Genomic DNA, 13,714 nt, shown 5'->3' on the forward strand with positions numbered 1-13,714 from the left:
AGGGTCCCCCGGAGCTTGTTCAGGTCTGGTTCTCATTTGCACTGCCTAAATAAGAACGGGGACACAGGCTGTTACCAAAGGAAAGGAGTCATGATGGTTGGGTAAGCAATAATTCTTGCTGTTGCTCCACTGTCGGGTGATGCTGGCAAACCCATGCCACATGTGCCCGACTGTGCGAGCAGCCCCGCTGTCCACAGCCCTCCGCTGCTGCCGCGGCTCAACCAGGAGCTTCTGCGGCCCCAGGCTGGGAGCTGCCGGCTGCGCAGGCAGCAGAGGAGAGGGCGAGGGCTCGTCTCTCCTTGGCCAACATCCTGCACTCCGGGCCTGTGGCAGGAACGTGTCCCCAGCACATGACTCCAAAATGCCTGGATATTTTTAGCACACAATGGGAGAAGGCTTGTCCCCGCTGCTGCAGGGTCACTGCCTTGCTTTATGTCACTTAACGTAAAATGCAGGTTGCACCACCAATAAATAAATGCAGTTTAAAGGGAGAGGCACTAGAGCGGGTTGCAGAAAAAAGCCCAGAAAAGAAGGGGAAGATGTGCCTCGGAGGGGCCACAGGGACCAAAAACCATGCTGGACATTTCTCACTGTGAAACCCGATCCTCTCTGTCCCTCTTAAGCAATATAAAAACAGGACAATCTAGTTGCACAGAATAATTAATTCTTACCAAAAAAGGCATTCAGCAACTTCTGCACCTGAATATTGCTGCCAACAGTGCGGTAGACGCCCTCTGTAGTAATCCCTAAGCAGGAGAAAGCCAAAGAGCATTAGCCAAGGGGCTTCCCCAGCTGGAGGGAAGTCCAAAAGCCCCATCTAGTGGAACTCCTCTCCCAGCTATCGGGGTGCTGGCTCCGCCGAAACGCTTCTGCCCCAGGAACCACCCGGACTCTGTCCCCCCGCACCCCGGGCTGCCCCGCAGCAAAGGGGCTGCTGCTGCTGCTGCCAGCGGCCGGCTCTGCTGGCAGAGGGCAGGAGCTCCGCTCGCCCACGGCGGGCACGGCCACCAGCACAGCCGGGACACGTACCTTCTGCCGGGATCGTGCCACGGTCAGGCAAGCACAGCCAGCGCGTGGAATACGTGCTCGAGCTGGCAAAGCCCTACCTGCCTAAAGACGCCATTTCTGGAAACGGTGCTGCTTTAATACGAATTTGTTCAAATTGTCACAGAAGGCAAACGCGTTTCAGCAGATTCTTCGAAAATATTAGCCGATGTTAGGAAAGACAGAACTGCTGTACTTGCCTGGCTGCGTGAGGAGGGTCTCATTACCCTGCTCCTCCCCACTTCAGCAGGGCTGGGCTGGCCACATCCCCCAAAGGCTCTGGATATGAAACCAGCCACCTTTCCCTGCGGCAGCCAGGCGATCCAGATGTTCTGGAGCGATTTATCTTCATCCTATAGCCCACGCTAGCAACGTACACTGGTACAGGCTGGGCGTTTCACGAAAGACCAGAGGGTGAGCTATCATCCATCAGCCTGCTCCAGTCCTGCTGCTTTTAACAAAATGGGTCTGAATAACCCTATACCCCAGTTAACCCCTGCCTGTCCCCCAAGTACAGAGAGACTTCCAGAGCTGTTCTCCTTCTGCCTAACAACGAGTTTTCTCAGAGTCAAAGATGAGAAACCGATGAATGAAAACAGCATAAAGATGGAAATTCAATCCTAACTGATTTGGTATAACATCTGGACCATGCAGGATTTCTGCTCCTCTGACATGTGTTCTTCAGTTAAAAGTCAAAGTCTCGTTTCATTGACTAACAACACTATACTGCAGAAAATAAAATATAATTCAAGGCCACAGGAAGCAACGCCAGCATGGCGGCACCTCCTGATGCCAGGGTGGGCACCTTACCTTTTGTTTCCACTGCATTGATGCACTTGCGTACAAACTTGAAGCCGACCTCGTTCAGTTCCACTGTTTCAAACAAGGGAAGAAGGGTTAGCTGCCTGAGCACCAGCACGCGGCTCCCCATGGAAAACTACTGGGAAGGCCCCATACCCGGACCCTGCTCAGCACACTAAGCTGCAGTGCCCCAGCGCACAGCTGGGTTCACACATGCATCTGCATCGTCTACATCCCTCCATGAAAACACAGGCATTCTTTAAATCCTGACAAGGAATTATTAGTTCCATATGTTCTCCCTTTTTCCTTGAGTCTATTTTGAGTTACAGCATTGCTCCCTCCCCACTTTCTGTCTTTAATAATAAAAGTGTAAATCAGAGTCCTGCCATATGTGAATTTGTGTCTGATAAGGAGTTGATTAATTGTTTCCAGAGCACTGCAAGATCTGCAGTTAAGGCTTTTCCACATCATAGGATCACATAATTTCTGCTTATCTACTTGACTAGATTAAAAAGCAAAAACAATACTGCTTGATACGCTGAGTAAAGCAGAACACAGTTTTTGTTCCAGCCAATTAACCACTGCCTATCTCTGTGCCTGTCTTGCAGACATCATGAAGCAGGTAGAAAGTCAGGATTTTTTTCTATACACATATTTCAACTTCTGTAATCACACCACTACTTCTGCTATTTTTTCTGGGATATCTGGAAGGATTGTCCAAGTTATAAAGCAAAATATCTTTCTGTTCAGTGCAAACATTTATATTGAATTTCTCCTAAATGACCATGCTGTTGTTGGGTTTGGTTTGGTTTGGTTTGTGTTGGTTTTTTTGGGTTTTTTTGGGGGGGGGGGTGTGCGGGGGGGGGGGGGGTCACGGGGGGAGTTGTTCGTTTTTTTGGGTTGTTTTTTTTTTTAACTTAAACCAACATGCTGCTTGAAAAAACAGCCACAAGACACATCTGGACCAACTCCAGTCACAACACAGGCCATGTTGGTGAATCCTATGAAATCACTGTATTTTCAGCAAGTTGTTTATAATGATTCTCTTTTCTCTGAGCAACAGTGACGAAAAGGTCGGATATATCTTAGCTCTAACACAGGAATGAGTAAAGACACCATTAAGCACAGATCGTATAATATGACTTGAAGTCTTTCTAGCTCTAATCTATTAAAAATAGAGTGTATTTACTTTTGTGAAACACTGAGTCGCATTCTTTCCAGGCGTGTAATGCGAACACAGTCAAACAACAGGTTTCATGCTTACGCCTCTGTTGATGCTACCTCTATGCTCATTAAAGTCAGCTAATTAAAGTGCTCATAAAAGTAAGCTCTAAGATACAGAATGCAAGTTTCCACTCAGCTAATGAAGCCTCAGCGCTTTCCATAGCAGCACGCTCAGCCACTGCTGAGTAATGGGCTGTAAAAAGGGAAAGGCAAAGGGGCAGCAGCCTGCCCCAGGCTGTTTCTCCACTTGTGAAAGGGGAGACACAGGACAAGGTGGTGGGATGGGAGCTCCGGGGAACTAAATGCCACCTCTATTTTCCTATTACAATCTTTGCAAAGGGAAATGTCTTCAAAATCTCTCACTGATCTTTTTTTCCTCTCTGTTATTTTGAGGTTTAGAGGTGCAAATTGAACTTCACATCCTGCTAGTTCTGGCTAAATAAAAACTGCACATTGCAATTGATAACTTTTACCATTTGCAACTCATTCTTATCTGGCCTCAGTATCAGACACTGTGATGAAAAGGAAAGAAGTTACACTGCTGCCACAGAGGGAATACACAGCCTATTCAGCAGAGATCGACGATGAGTGTATCTGCAAGGAAATATACTGCCCAACCTCCAGACAGCTTCAACAGCTCAGAGGAACAGCAGCAGAAATTACTCACTTTCTTCCTGTTTCGTGATGGGACTGTGGTAGATCTGGAAAAAGGGAGGGAATGGAGAAGGAAGAAACAAAAACATAACACAACGTGATTCGATATTTATTTTCCAAAGAAAATGCAGCATCCTATAAATCACCCAAAGCCAATCACAAACAGTATGACAATGTCTCAAAGAAACGTCATTTTATAATTAAGCAAGATACCATTATCTACACAATAAACGAGCTTTTGCCGACTTCCTACATTTCACTGGAGCACCTATTTCTAGGAAAGAGGTCTCCTAAAAACTGAACAGGAAACTTTGTCCTCTAGGTGCCCTGTAAAAATGGCAGCTGGACAGTCTGGCACACAGGGGTTGTGGTTTTTTTCTTTGTTTGCTTGCTCTTAAAAATTGAAGTGTCAAGACAGTCCTTCATCCCATACAAAAATAAATTTTGTATTTTTTAATTAATAATAAACAGCAGGTATCATTCTTGATAGAAAATAAAAAATCCTTTATACATAATAACACATCATGTAAACCAAGTAAGCCCCAGGCATACCCTAAGTGACTGGCTGTCCAGCGCAAGCACACTGACCCTCTCCACACTATCCCATGTCCTCTCGTTTAAACAAGTAGGGGAAAAGTGCTGTGGCGGATGCCCATGTCCCACCTTCCTGCTCCCACGTCCCACCTCCGCATCAGCAGCCACACAGCCCTGAGCAGGTCAGCAAGTGCACTCACTGCCAACCCTCTTCACCAAGTCCACCGAGGGAAAGGCAGCTCTCCAAAGGCAAGGGGAGCTGCCAGAAATGGGTTTTCCCGCAATATACATCATGCTGTCCATTTAGAGGAAATTCAGTAAAATGCAGGAGTCTGTGCTTTGCTTAGACTGAAGGAAGGGAACACCAGCAGGCACAGAAAGGCGTGTGAACACTGGTGCAGGGTGGCTGCTCCCATGGGCCAGACTTTCCAAATGCTGCTCAGAGCAGGGACAGACAAAAAAAACACCTCCCGCAGATTGGAGAGCAATTTGTGAGCAACAGAAATATGGAGCATTCCAGACCCAGTAAGGCCACAGTCCTTAGGCAGTCTGGCACAACTAGGGCACATACCAGAGCTTTAAAGGGGGAAAACAAAATCCCCATTGCAAGCTGTGCCACGAGCCGAACAGCATTAAGCCCCATTTCAGATGTGCAGTGGCTCAACCGATGCCTGAATTATGGGTACACCTCGCTGAACAGCAGCAAGGTGACAGCTGCAAAAAGGAACTCGCCAGCGGCTGTGTCACTGGTCTTCCCCAGGATCTGCCAGCAGAGGACACTGCTAGGCAGCATATTTACAGCTGGGCAGCAGCTCCTTGAACACTTACCGGCTCCTTCCCGTCCATGGCTTCCATCCACAGCCTTCGATTGGCTTCCGAGAGTGCTTGCAGTGTGATGGTCCCAGACCTGAGCAGAGTTCACCCAGGGACAGGCAGGGAAATGAAGCAAAAGTTGTTTTTAATAAAAAGCAAAGAGCAATTTCATCCAGGTTTGCAGGGTTTGGAGGCCATTTGAATACTAAGCATCTCACCTTTCATTAGTTTCAATGTCAAAACAAAACCTTTTGTCTATAGAGTCAGTCTTTCTCCTTACACATGATTTCAGTGTCAGGTCTAAGGTACCCTAGGAGAGAATACGAAAGCCAAGGTTAGAGGAAAGAAACACAGGAGAGGATTTCGGGTTCCTCAGCACCCTTAGGCTGCAGCCCAGCAGGTCACTGCCCATAGAGCACCAGGGTCCCAGTGCATGCCCTGCCAATCTGATGGCATTGGTACCAGGAGCACAGACAGTCCTTCCCACTCTCAACAAAGACAGAGATCAAAGGCTTTGTGAGCCAGGCTTCCTCTCTCAGCCACAAAATGTTCTAGACTTCATGGCACTACCCCGCAAACAAGTGCTAAATATCTCAGCCACAAGCAATATGCCTCCGCAGAGTAGGAACGCTGCTATAAACAAACTTCATGAGGCAGTCACTTGGTCTCTGAGGCCAGGACCATGCTTGTCTGTTATCTGACACAGCTGGGTCCTAATTTTTATCAGGGCTGATCAGCACTACCGATCATCCATAGCATTCATGGTCCAAACAGCTTTACACAAAATACCTTGTAGAAAAGGAACGTTAACTGACCAAATCTAGAGTAGATGCACTCTGAAGAGAGGCCAGCACTGCAGGGCTGAGCTCTGGCCCTTTGCATTCATGCCCCTGTACTCCACAGCACAGTCAATTTGTAATGTGATTGGGAGATCTCCACAACTTTGGAGGAACTCTGAAGAGACATACAGGAGACCTCACAACCAACCAGACCCTAGGGTTGAGCATGCAAGCCTGGAACGCGTTAATCACCTTGACTGTCACTGCCACTGCATCCGCAAGGCCTCTGACAGAAGCAGATCCAGGACAGCCCAGCAGAAAGGACAGCCTCCTCCAGGATTACATCCGGCTTACACTCCGTGATGATAATCTTCTGGCTGTGTTTTGTGTGTGTGCTGGTTGTTTGGGGTTTTTAAGAGCACTGCTTGTAATTGTGGCATTTGAGGTTGTGTGGCCAGCTGTGACCTGAAGGTGCAGACTACCAGAGCGCAAGAGTTTGGGAAGGGGACTAATTTACATTTTTGCAAGCCCCTACCTGCATTAATTGGCCTTACTAGACATGTTTACAGCAGAAATGAAAATAGATCTCTCCAGTCAATAGTTTGGACGTTACTTTGCCAAGGTCTCTGCCAAGGGCTTCCAAAAAATACATTTTATTTTATTGCTGCAGTGTGCAGAGGGCTGCAAAAGAACAGACCATGAGATCACGAACTGGAGAACAGCACGCCTGACTGGGAAGTCCCCGGGGGACATCGCTCCATGGCAGAGGAGGGCGGGTGGACTCAGCTGGACGCACTTGCTGTACTCTGTCATCCACGCCTGCATCCTACCCCTCCTCTGTCACTCTGAGGAACTGCAGGGAACTCCCAGACACACTGGTAAAAAACATTTTGTGAAAGAAGCAGTTCCCCAAATTGTTGCCTTATTCCAGTTCAGAGCTACAACCACTGCCCTCTCCTCCTCTTCTAACACCGGTCCCACCCACACGTAATCAGTTTTGAGAACAGAATTCAAAATCAAAAACCAGTGACTGTGTGAACATGCAAAGGCAGAGAAATACTGCTTTTGGAAGCACTCATCTAATAACTTGAGTAATTCAAGCAGTTGCAATCACTGCCAGAGGGCTATGTGCAAACCAGGTTGCAGGTTCACCACGCATTTGCATGGATAAATATAAAAATTAGCTTGTGTAGAAAGGCAGAAATTCCACACTAGACCAAACTCGCAAGTCACCACTGTCTGAATAATGCTTATGTTACACGAACCCCTGTCTCCACTGCCAAACCCTGCAGGGCTTCAGGTCATTTGGGCGAGAGGGAGGTGAAACTTCTCTTCACAGAGGTGCTTCTTTCAGGTAGCACCAAACCACCCGCCTGTGTGGCCAGGCAGGGAGGGGACATGAAACCCACCCCTCCGCTCCGTGGCCAGGAGCCCTTCCACAGCTGCAGCCACAGCACTAGGACCAGCCCACTGCCAGCATGTCTTAAGGACTGGTGCTGCCAGACAACTGCTCCTGACAGCAGGGCTGGCCTCTACTGCCCTGGATGTGGCACTTGTACGTCTATTTGCTTACAGAAAGAGATGACGTGGGTGGATTGAAGGTGAGACCTGATGGCTGGGTCAATGTTTGCAGACATCCCTCCGAGAAACCAACTTACTTGCTTAGCTCCAGGCTTCTGGTCCATGGGGGTCATCCGTAAGGTTTTTGCCTCTTTTTCATACTGGCAGTAATATTTCACCCAGGAGATGCCCAGCGCCCCTGTAGAAACACATGGGAAGCTGGTGTCAGAGACGGCACCGTAGCTGGATGCAGCCGGCAAGGCATGGCTGGCGTTTCCCACTTGTCCGCGTTTCTCTGGGGATGGACAGTGCCAGCCCCACAGGGACACCTCCCTGGTGAGAGCCAGGAGGAGCAGGAGGAGGAGAGGAGCGCAGGGCAGCAGCCGCCTCCAGCGCCCTTCCAAAACACTGCTGGTGAAAGGGCGTTTGTGGGACTTTGGTGGCAAGCCAAGCTGGTTTGGCCAAGTCCAGCCAAGACCTACACTGGCAGGATCCTACGTGTCTTGAATGCTTGTTTCACACAGACACCACTATTTTTTCCTGTTGAGGAAAACTTGGCAGTAAAGACAACAGCATCTTTAAAACACTCTAAAGTTCCTATTTATATCACACTAGATTTATTGTCACTTTTCTTTGTTGTCTTACCTGAACCCCTTTATATGAAATACTTCAACTGATATTTTTTCTGTAATTTTTTTTTAAGTTGCAGTGTCAGGAGGAACAACTCTCTTCATACTCGATTTATAGGGGAAACATAAATAGAGGCAGCAAACAGTCATTGGCATGCAGGAATGTGCAACATTTGTGGTCTAAAATTACTATGTGTTTTCTTTTAAAAGCAGGATAAACATACATACAAATACATCTATAAATACATTTGTACGCAAAATCCAAAAATTAACTGCTCACAAAGTTGTCTGTAGACTCAGAGGCCGCAGCTCTGCGTACAGGCTTTTGTCCCCTGAGTATTCATGCTTGCGTGGCCATGGAAAGCTACAGTGAGTATTTGTAAAAGACTGAATTTGGTTTGATTTGATTCTGCACAGAATCACAACAAGTTTCACTCTCAGCAGCTTAACTCTCATTGCTGGTTAACACTTCAGCTGAGCTCAGATGCCCTCGGAGATGCTGCAAGAGGGAAGCTGGGCAGGACACCAGATTTGTTCTGATAAAACGCAGCCAAGGTGCAATCTGCCAGAGCTCCGGTCTCTCCAGTGCTATGAAGGAGTAATAAATCTCATCTAATTTGAGCGCAGGGCAATTAGCTCCTTGCTTACACGGCTCATGTAACCCGGAGAAAGCTCTGTGCCACCACTGAGAAAGCTGGCAGCTAAAGTTGCCAGTGATTCCCCAGGCACTGGCAGGCGGTGACACCCCGTGCAGCACAGCCCACAGCAGTGCCGCAGCTAAAGCTGGCCTAGCCATGGGAGCTGAGCGCAGCCCACGCCGCAGGGCTATAAGCAGGGCAGCCCAGGCTCACACGTTCTTTAATGCATATAAAAGCCATTACATTTCTCCTGAGTGTAGAGATAGCCCTCAATGGTTGGCTGCCCAGGTAGCTTGCAGGTTAGAGGGGCTTCCTTCATCCTCTTCTTCAGGTCTTCCAGCTCCTCCCGCGTGCTGGAAAAATGATTCCTTGTCTGTTGAGAGAAAACAAAAAGAAGCACATTTGAACATGAGTGAAGAGCGAGCTTCAGGTATTCCTGGTGAAATTTTAGGTGCTCTGGCAGAAACAAATGGGTCCCCAACGTACAAAATGCAGAAGCCACTCCACAAACTCACAGGAAAACTCCAGCCATAAGAACATTGGGCACTTAAAGATGATTGAAAAGACAAGGTTTAACATACCGTGCATGGCAACGGTGCTGACGAGTCATGACTGGGAGGACACCTGTTCTTTCAATAAAAGAAACTTAGCACATTTTAAGGCTAGGTGGAGCAGAAGGAAGCACTTGAACTCCTCTTCACACCATTGTTTAGGTAACAGGTGTGTTCTCCTACAAAACTAAGGCATTGATTCCTCAAAAGATCATGCTACACGGCTTGGCATGAAATAATTTTTAAAGAGTCACGTCAACACAGGGTACAAAATCAAGGCATTTTTATAGAACACCAGTTAGACCAATTAATGTGCCAGCAGCAAACTCAGCTTGGCACAGATTTATGGCTGTTGTTCCACGGAAACGAGGGCCAGCCATGAAAGACTGAGAATAAAAGAAATGGGACACAGATATTTTACTCCATGTAAACTTAGCCAGCAGAAGAGCTTACCAAAGCATGTAGTAAGCTGATACCATTAAGATCAAGATTGGGGGCCTTATTAGAAGACGTGTACAATTTCGATCTCATGAAATTGGAAGAAATTCTCAGCTTGTTTATGCACAAGGTTAAATGATACAATTGCAATAGCCCCTTCTAGGGAGAGAAAAACACTGTAATAGCACCTGCAGATTCTCTTGTGCAGGATAGGAGAAAATACACGTGAACCGAGAAGGAAATAACTTTATCTGTACCTCCCACAATGCAAACATGGACAGTTTGTTTTGCATGGAAAAGCATTGCCACCAGAGGCGTTTAAATACAAATGAGAACAGAAGTCACATGCAAAAAATACTTCAGTTGGGCAGGAACTCACATTTTGCAGGCTGAGCTGAAGCTGCTGTTTGTAAGGGAGGAAATCCTGTGTGAGCTCAACTGTCAGGTTGTTGTAAGTAAAGAGGCTGTGGAGAAAAGCCAGCACCTGCAAAGGAGGGAAAAGACACAGATTAAACTTCTCTTCTATATTTCTAATCAGAGGAAAGATAGATAGGAAGCGGGGTTTCAGAAATTACATATACAAATTATTTTTTTTTTCCTCACAGTTTTGGAGTGATGCAAGTCTTAGTATGACTTATCCACCACAATGTCCCTAAAGCCCAGGTCTACCACCCACACATCTGTCTTAATACAACACACCCGAAATGAAAGACCCTGCTGGGACAACAAGAGTGGATCTGCAGATTGCTTGTCCACGAGACCTACATGATCCCACGCTCAACCGCATCCGGCGCTAGGGCAGAGCCACCCACCCAGGGCAGGGTCCCTGTACTGGTACGACTGCAGCTCGTGCCATGACAGGCAAGCGGACCAGATAACAACTCTCTCCCTCTGAAGACAACTAACGCTTACTAAACACAAAGTGTCCAAGATAATTCAAAACAAGACCTCTAGCTATCTACAGCGTCCAGCCGGTTCCTCAAGATCGACTTACAGACATGAGAAACAAGTCCGTGGCTTCACAGTGTTCCAGCAAACACCACTAAGGCTATTAAGCTGCTGCAATCCAAGTGTGCAAGGTTAACTCCTGCTCTATCACAAGACTCCCCAGGACTGAATCCAACCTGGTAACTCATCCCTTCCTCTGACTGTCAGCCAGTCATCATATCTGAGCATCAAACAACAAGGCCTGAAAGAAAAGGAAGCTCCTACCGGTTCAACAATACTGAATTTCTTGCTTTCTTGCACCTCCTGGATCTGGTACACATACTCGAGGGAGGACTCAAAGAAATTGTGTCTCTCTTTGTCAACCTGAAGGTCAGCCTGGAAGAAAGAGCGAGAAGTGGAAAAAGAAAATACATCACATCTAGCTTGACAATATTTGACTAGCATTTGTCTGTCAGCCCATAAATCGTTCTGTCCTCACTTAAGAAAAAGCCAGCCAAAGGTGTCCAGCCCATGTTTTGCACACTTTGCACAGAACCAGAAGACTGGAACACTGACCATTCGTCTCAGGTCTGCCCTTTTCTGGCTCCCTTTCATTTACGGATCCAGAACCTCACCCTATTCTGCAAGGAGAAGGCTTTCCTGAAATGTATTTGTTATTTTAGCATAAGCTCCTTCTCCACCTGTAGCCCTGCACCAGTGAGGACAGGGCCACTGTCATAATCCTCTTGCCTGACTCCAGCTGTGACCTGAAACCAGCAATTCCAGAGCTGCAGCACCAGGTAGGACAACGTGGCATGCCGTGATACCATCGCTTATGCAAATTTTGCCTTGCAAAGATGCTTGTAGGGTGATCTGACAACTGGTTTGACAGATTTGATCCAGCTACTCTGATGTGGGCTGGAACAGCCAGGGCTTTCCTTTCTTGTTGCAACATGTTTGGCAGCAGCATCAGCTGGAAGGGGCATCTCCCCTCCTCTGCCTGCTGCTCACCGCCACCGTGGGCCTGCTGCCACAACCACCCCTGCAAACACCAGGAGCTAGGCAGGAAACTATGCTGGCAAAAATAACATTAACCAGCTATTTTTCAGCCAGATCAGTTCCCCAAGCCAGGTGGAAGAGCGGCCAATCCCCAGCTGTGCCAGTATAACTGGTCACTGTCCTATACTATAAGGGTGAGAACAAGCGATGACAATGCATCAAGCCACTACTACTGTTCAACACAATAAGGAGAACTATGATCTCGATTTCCCTGATCTCACCCAAAGAATCTAGGCTTTAGGCAGATTTAATTGCTTATCAATTTCAACTGGTTACTGAAAGGGATGATTTCCCCCCCCTTTTTTAAGATCCAGCATAGCTGGTGGTGTTGCTTCTGGACCCAACTCTGAAGAAAACTCCATACACACCTCCTGTAATTGGGATTCCTTCTTTTTGGAAGACAAATGCAAATGGCGATCCAGCATAGAATAAAACTTCTCACCATCCTTCTCAAACTTTTTCTTTCTTTCCTGTAGATGACAGAGTTGAAGCAGAACCAGTTATTGGCATTTTCCAGATAAGAACATGCAACAATGCCAAGATCTTTTGTGCAATTCAGTACTCCCATGGAAAAATTCTGGTTGACCCAGCCAGAAGAGGAGGCCACTTACCATTTGCTCTGCTTTCACAGTCCGTTGCCTACACTGGGTTTAGTTACACCTCAAGACCAAGCTCTGGCAATACTTTGTGGCACAGGCACTTGAAGTATTTTGTCATGTTAGCATTGTGGCAAAAGCCTCACCGACGAGGTATTGTTCCCCCTCTCAATCTCTTCAATATCAAGTAAACTTGAGACATCAAAAACCTATTCACCATTTTCTAATGTGCTGTTCACATAGTTCAGAAACAACTGGGCAAATACATTAATGTCAAAGACACGTCCAGGATAAGAAAAGATCTGTTAGGAGCTTGGCAATTTTGTGTTTTGAAGCTTTTATCGTGTGTTTCTGAGAAGTATCAGAACGAAAGCAGAAGACTGGAAGGGGCGATACGTGGGAGGGAAGTCATCATCTCTTTATTAGCAGTGGTGGAAAGAGAGATCACAAACCTTGCAGTCCAAACTTACACAAGTTTTACTGCATAGCACCCAGCCCAAATACGGCCCGGGGGAACGCTGCCTGAGACATAGCCGTTTTACAATGCACAATGTGAAGACTTCACCTCTTGGAGGTCCCCTGCAGATGGTCTGGTTCTTACTGACCTATTGTACGTCTCAAACATGCCTACCACAGGCATGCAAACACAAAGTGTGGACTGATTTGTTAAGAAAAAAAAGACTTTGTGAAGGCACCACTACAACAAAGAGCTGTTTGCACTGGCAAACCTGAAAGGGTAAATGTCTAGAAGAAGAGCAAAAAGAAACATTTAAGAACAGAACCCAGAGAGAACACAGGGAGGAGCTAAGCTGAGGACCAGGTAGTTTGCTTATGCCTTACAATGACTGTGAAACCACAGAGGACTGTGGCAATCAAGAAACAAGTAGAAGCCAGGTTGACAAATACCCACATCAGATGGAGCCATCAGTGATTGCTGAGAGGCAGTGAAATTGCTAAAATAAGGAAATGCCAGCCTGGCAACAGCCTCAATGCCAGGTCCAAGCAGCTGAGGACTAGGGTATACATACCAGAGGGTATGTATAGGATGCCCAAATCCTCTGTCTAACTTTGAAAGCTCAAGAAAGTGGAAAGCAGAGTTAGGAAATCCCAGCCTCCTGTGGAATTACTTGTATCTTTCAACAATTATCTCCTAAAAGCCCTGAAATCCTATTCTCTTGCCCCCATTCAGAAGTTCACGAATACACAAACACACACCAATGCCACCACAAAACAGAGCAGATGGGCTCTGCCAGACTGGGGGCTATTAGTTATTTTCCTCATGAATTCAGCAGTGACTGCAAAGTTTGAAGCTGCATTTCCTAAATAAAGTCCTTTCTCTTTCTTTAGTCAGTTCTCCTGCCATGAAGTTTTGCTTCCCCATTCCACTTGCATGGACTATTCAGTCTGTCTAATGGGATGTCCTACACAGCAGGATGCCTGGGGGCTCCCAAAACCGGTACTATGGCA

General features: G+C 47.0%; 1 protein-coding gene across 3 annotated transcripts in view; it reads right to left on the reverse strand.

Annotated features, from left to right (window-relative positions):
• Positions 1-13,714, reverse strand: part of OPHN1 (oligophrenin 1) — a 69,169-nt gene that overhangs the window by 19,070 nt on the left and 36,385 nt on the right. For 2 of the 3 annotated variants that reach the window (XM_041119097.1, XM_029996921.2), the window contains exons 5-14: positions 12,020-12,121; positions 10,878-10,988; positions 10,045-10,149; positions 8,920-9,049; positions 7,508-7,608; positions 5,289-5,380; positions 5,086-5,164; positions 3,737-3,770; positions 1,855-1,917; positions 672-746 (exon numbers count right to left, since the gene is read on the reverse strand). In XM_041119097.1, coding sequence (XP_040975031.1) covers positions 672-746; positions 1,855-1,917; positions 3,737-3,770; positions 5,086-5,164; positions 5,289-5,380; positions 7,508-7,608; positions 8,920-9,049; positions 10,045-10,149; positions 10,878-10,988; positions 12,020-12,121 — 892 coding nt within the window. The remainder of the gene's footprint in view (positions 1-671; positions 747-1,854; positions 1,918-3,736; positions 3,771-5,085; positions 5,165-5,288; positions 5,381-7,507; positions 7,609-8,919; positions 9,050-10,044; positions 10,150-10,877; positions 10,989-12,019; positions 12,122-13,714) is intronic. The other variant, XM_041119098.1, reaches the window with a different exon arrangement.

Source organism: Aquila chrysaetos, chromosome 21 (genome assembly GCF_900496995.4).
Source record: "Aquila chrysaetos chrysaetos chromosome 21, bAquChr1.4, whole genome shotgun sequence".
Lineage (NCBI taxonomy): Eukaryota > Metazoa > Chordata > Aves > Accipitriformes > Accipitridae > Aquila > Aquila chrysaetos.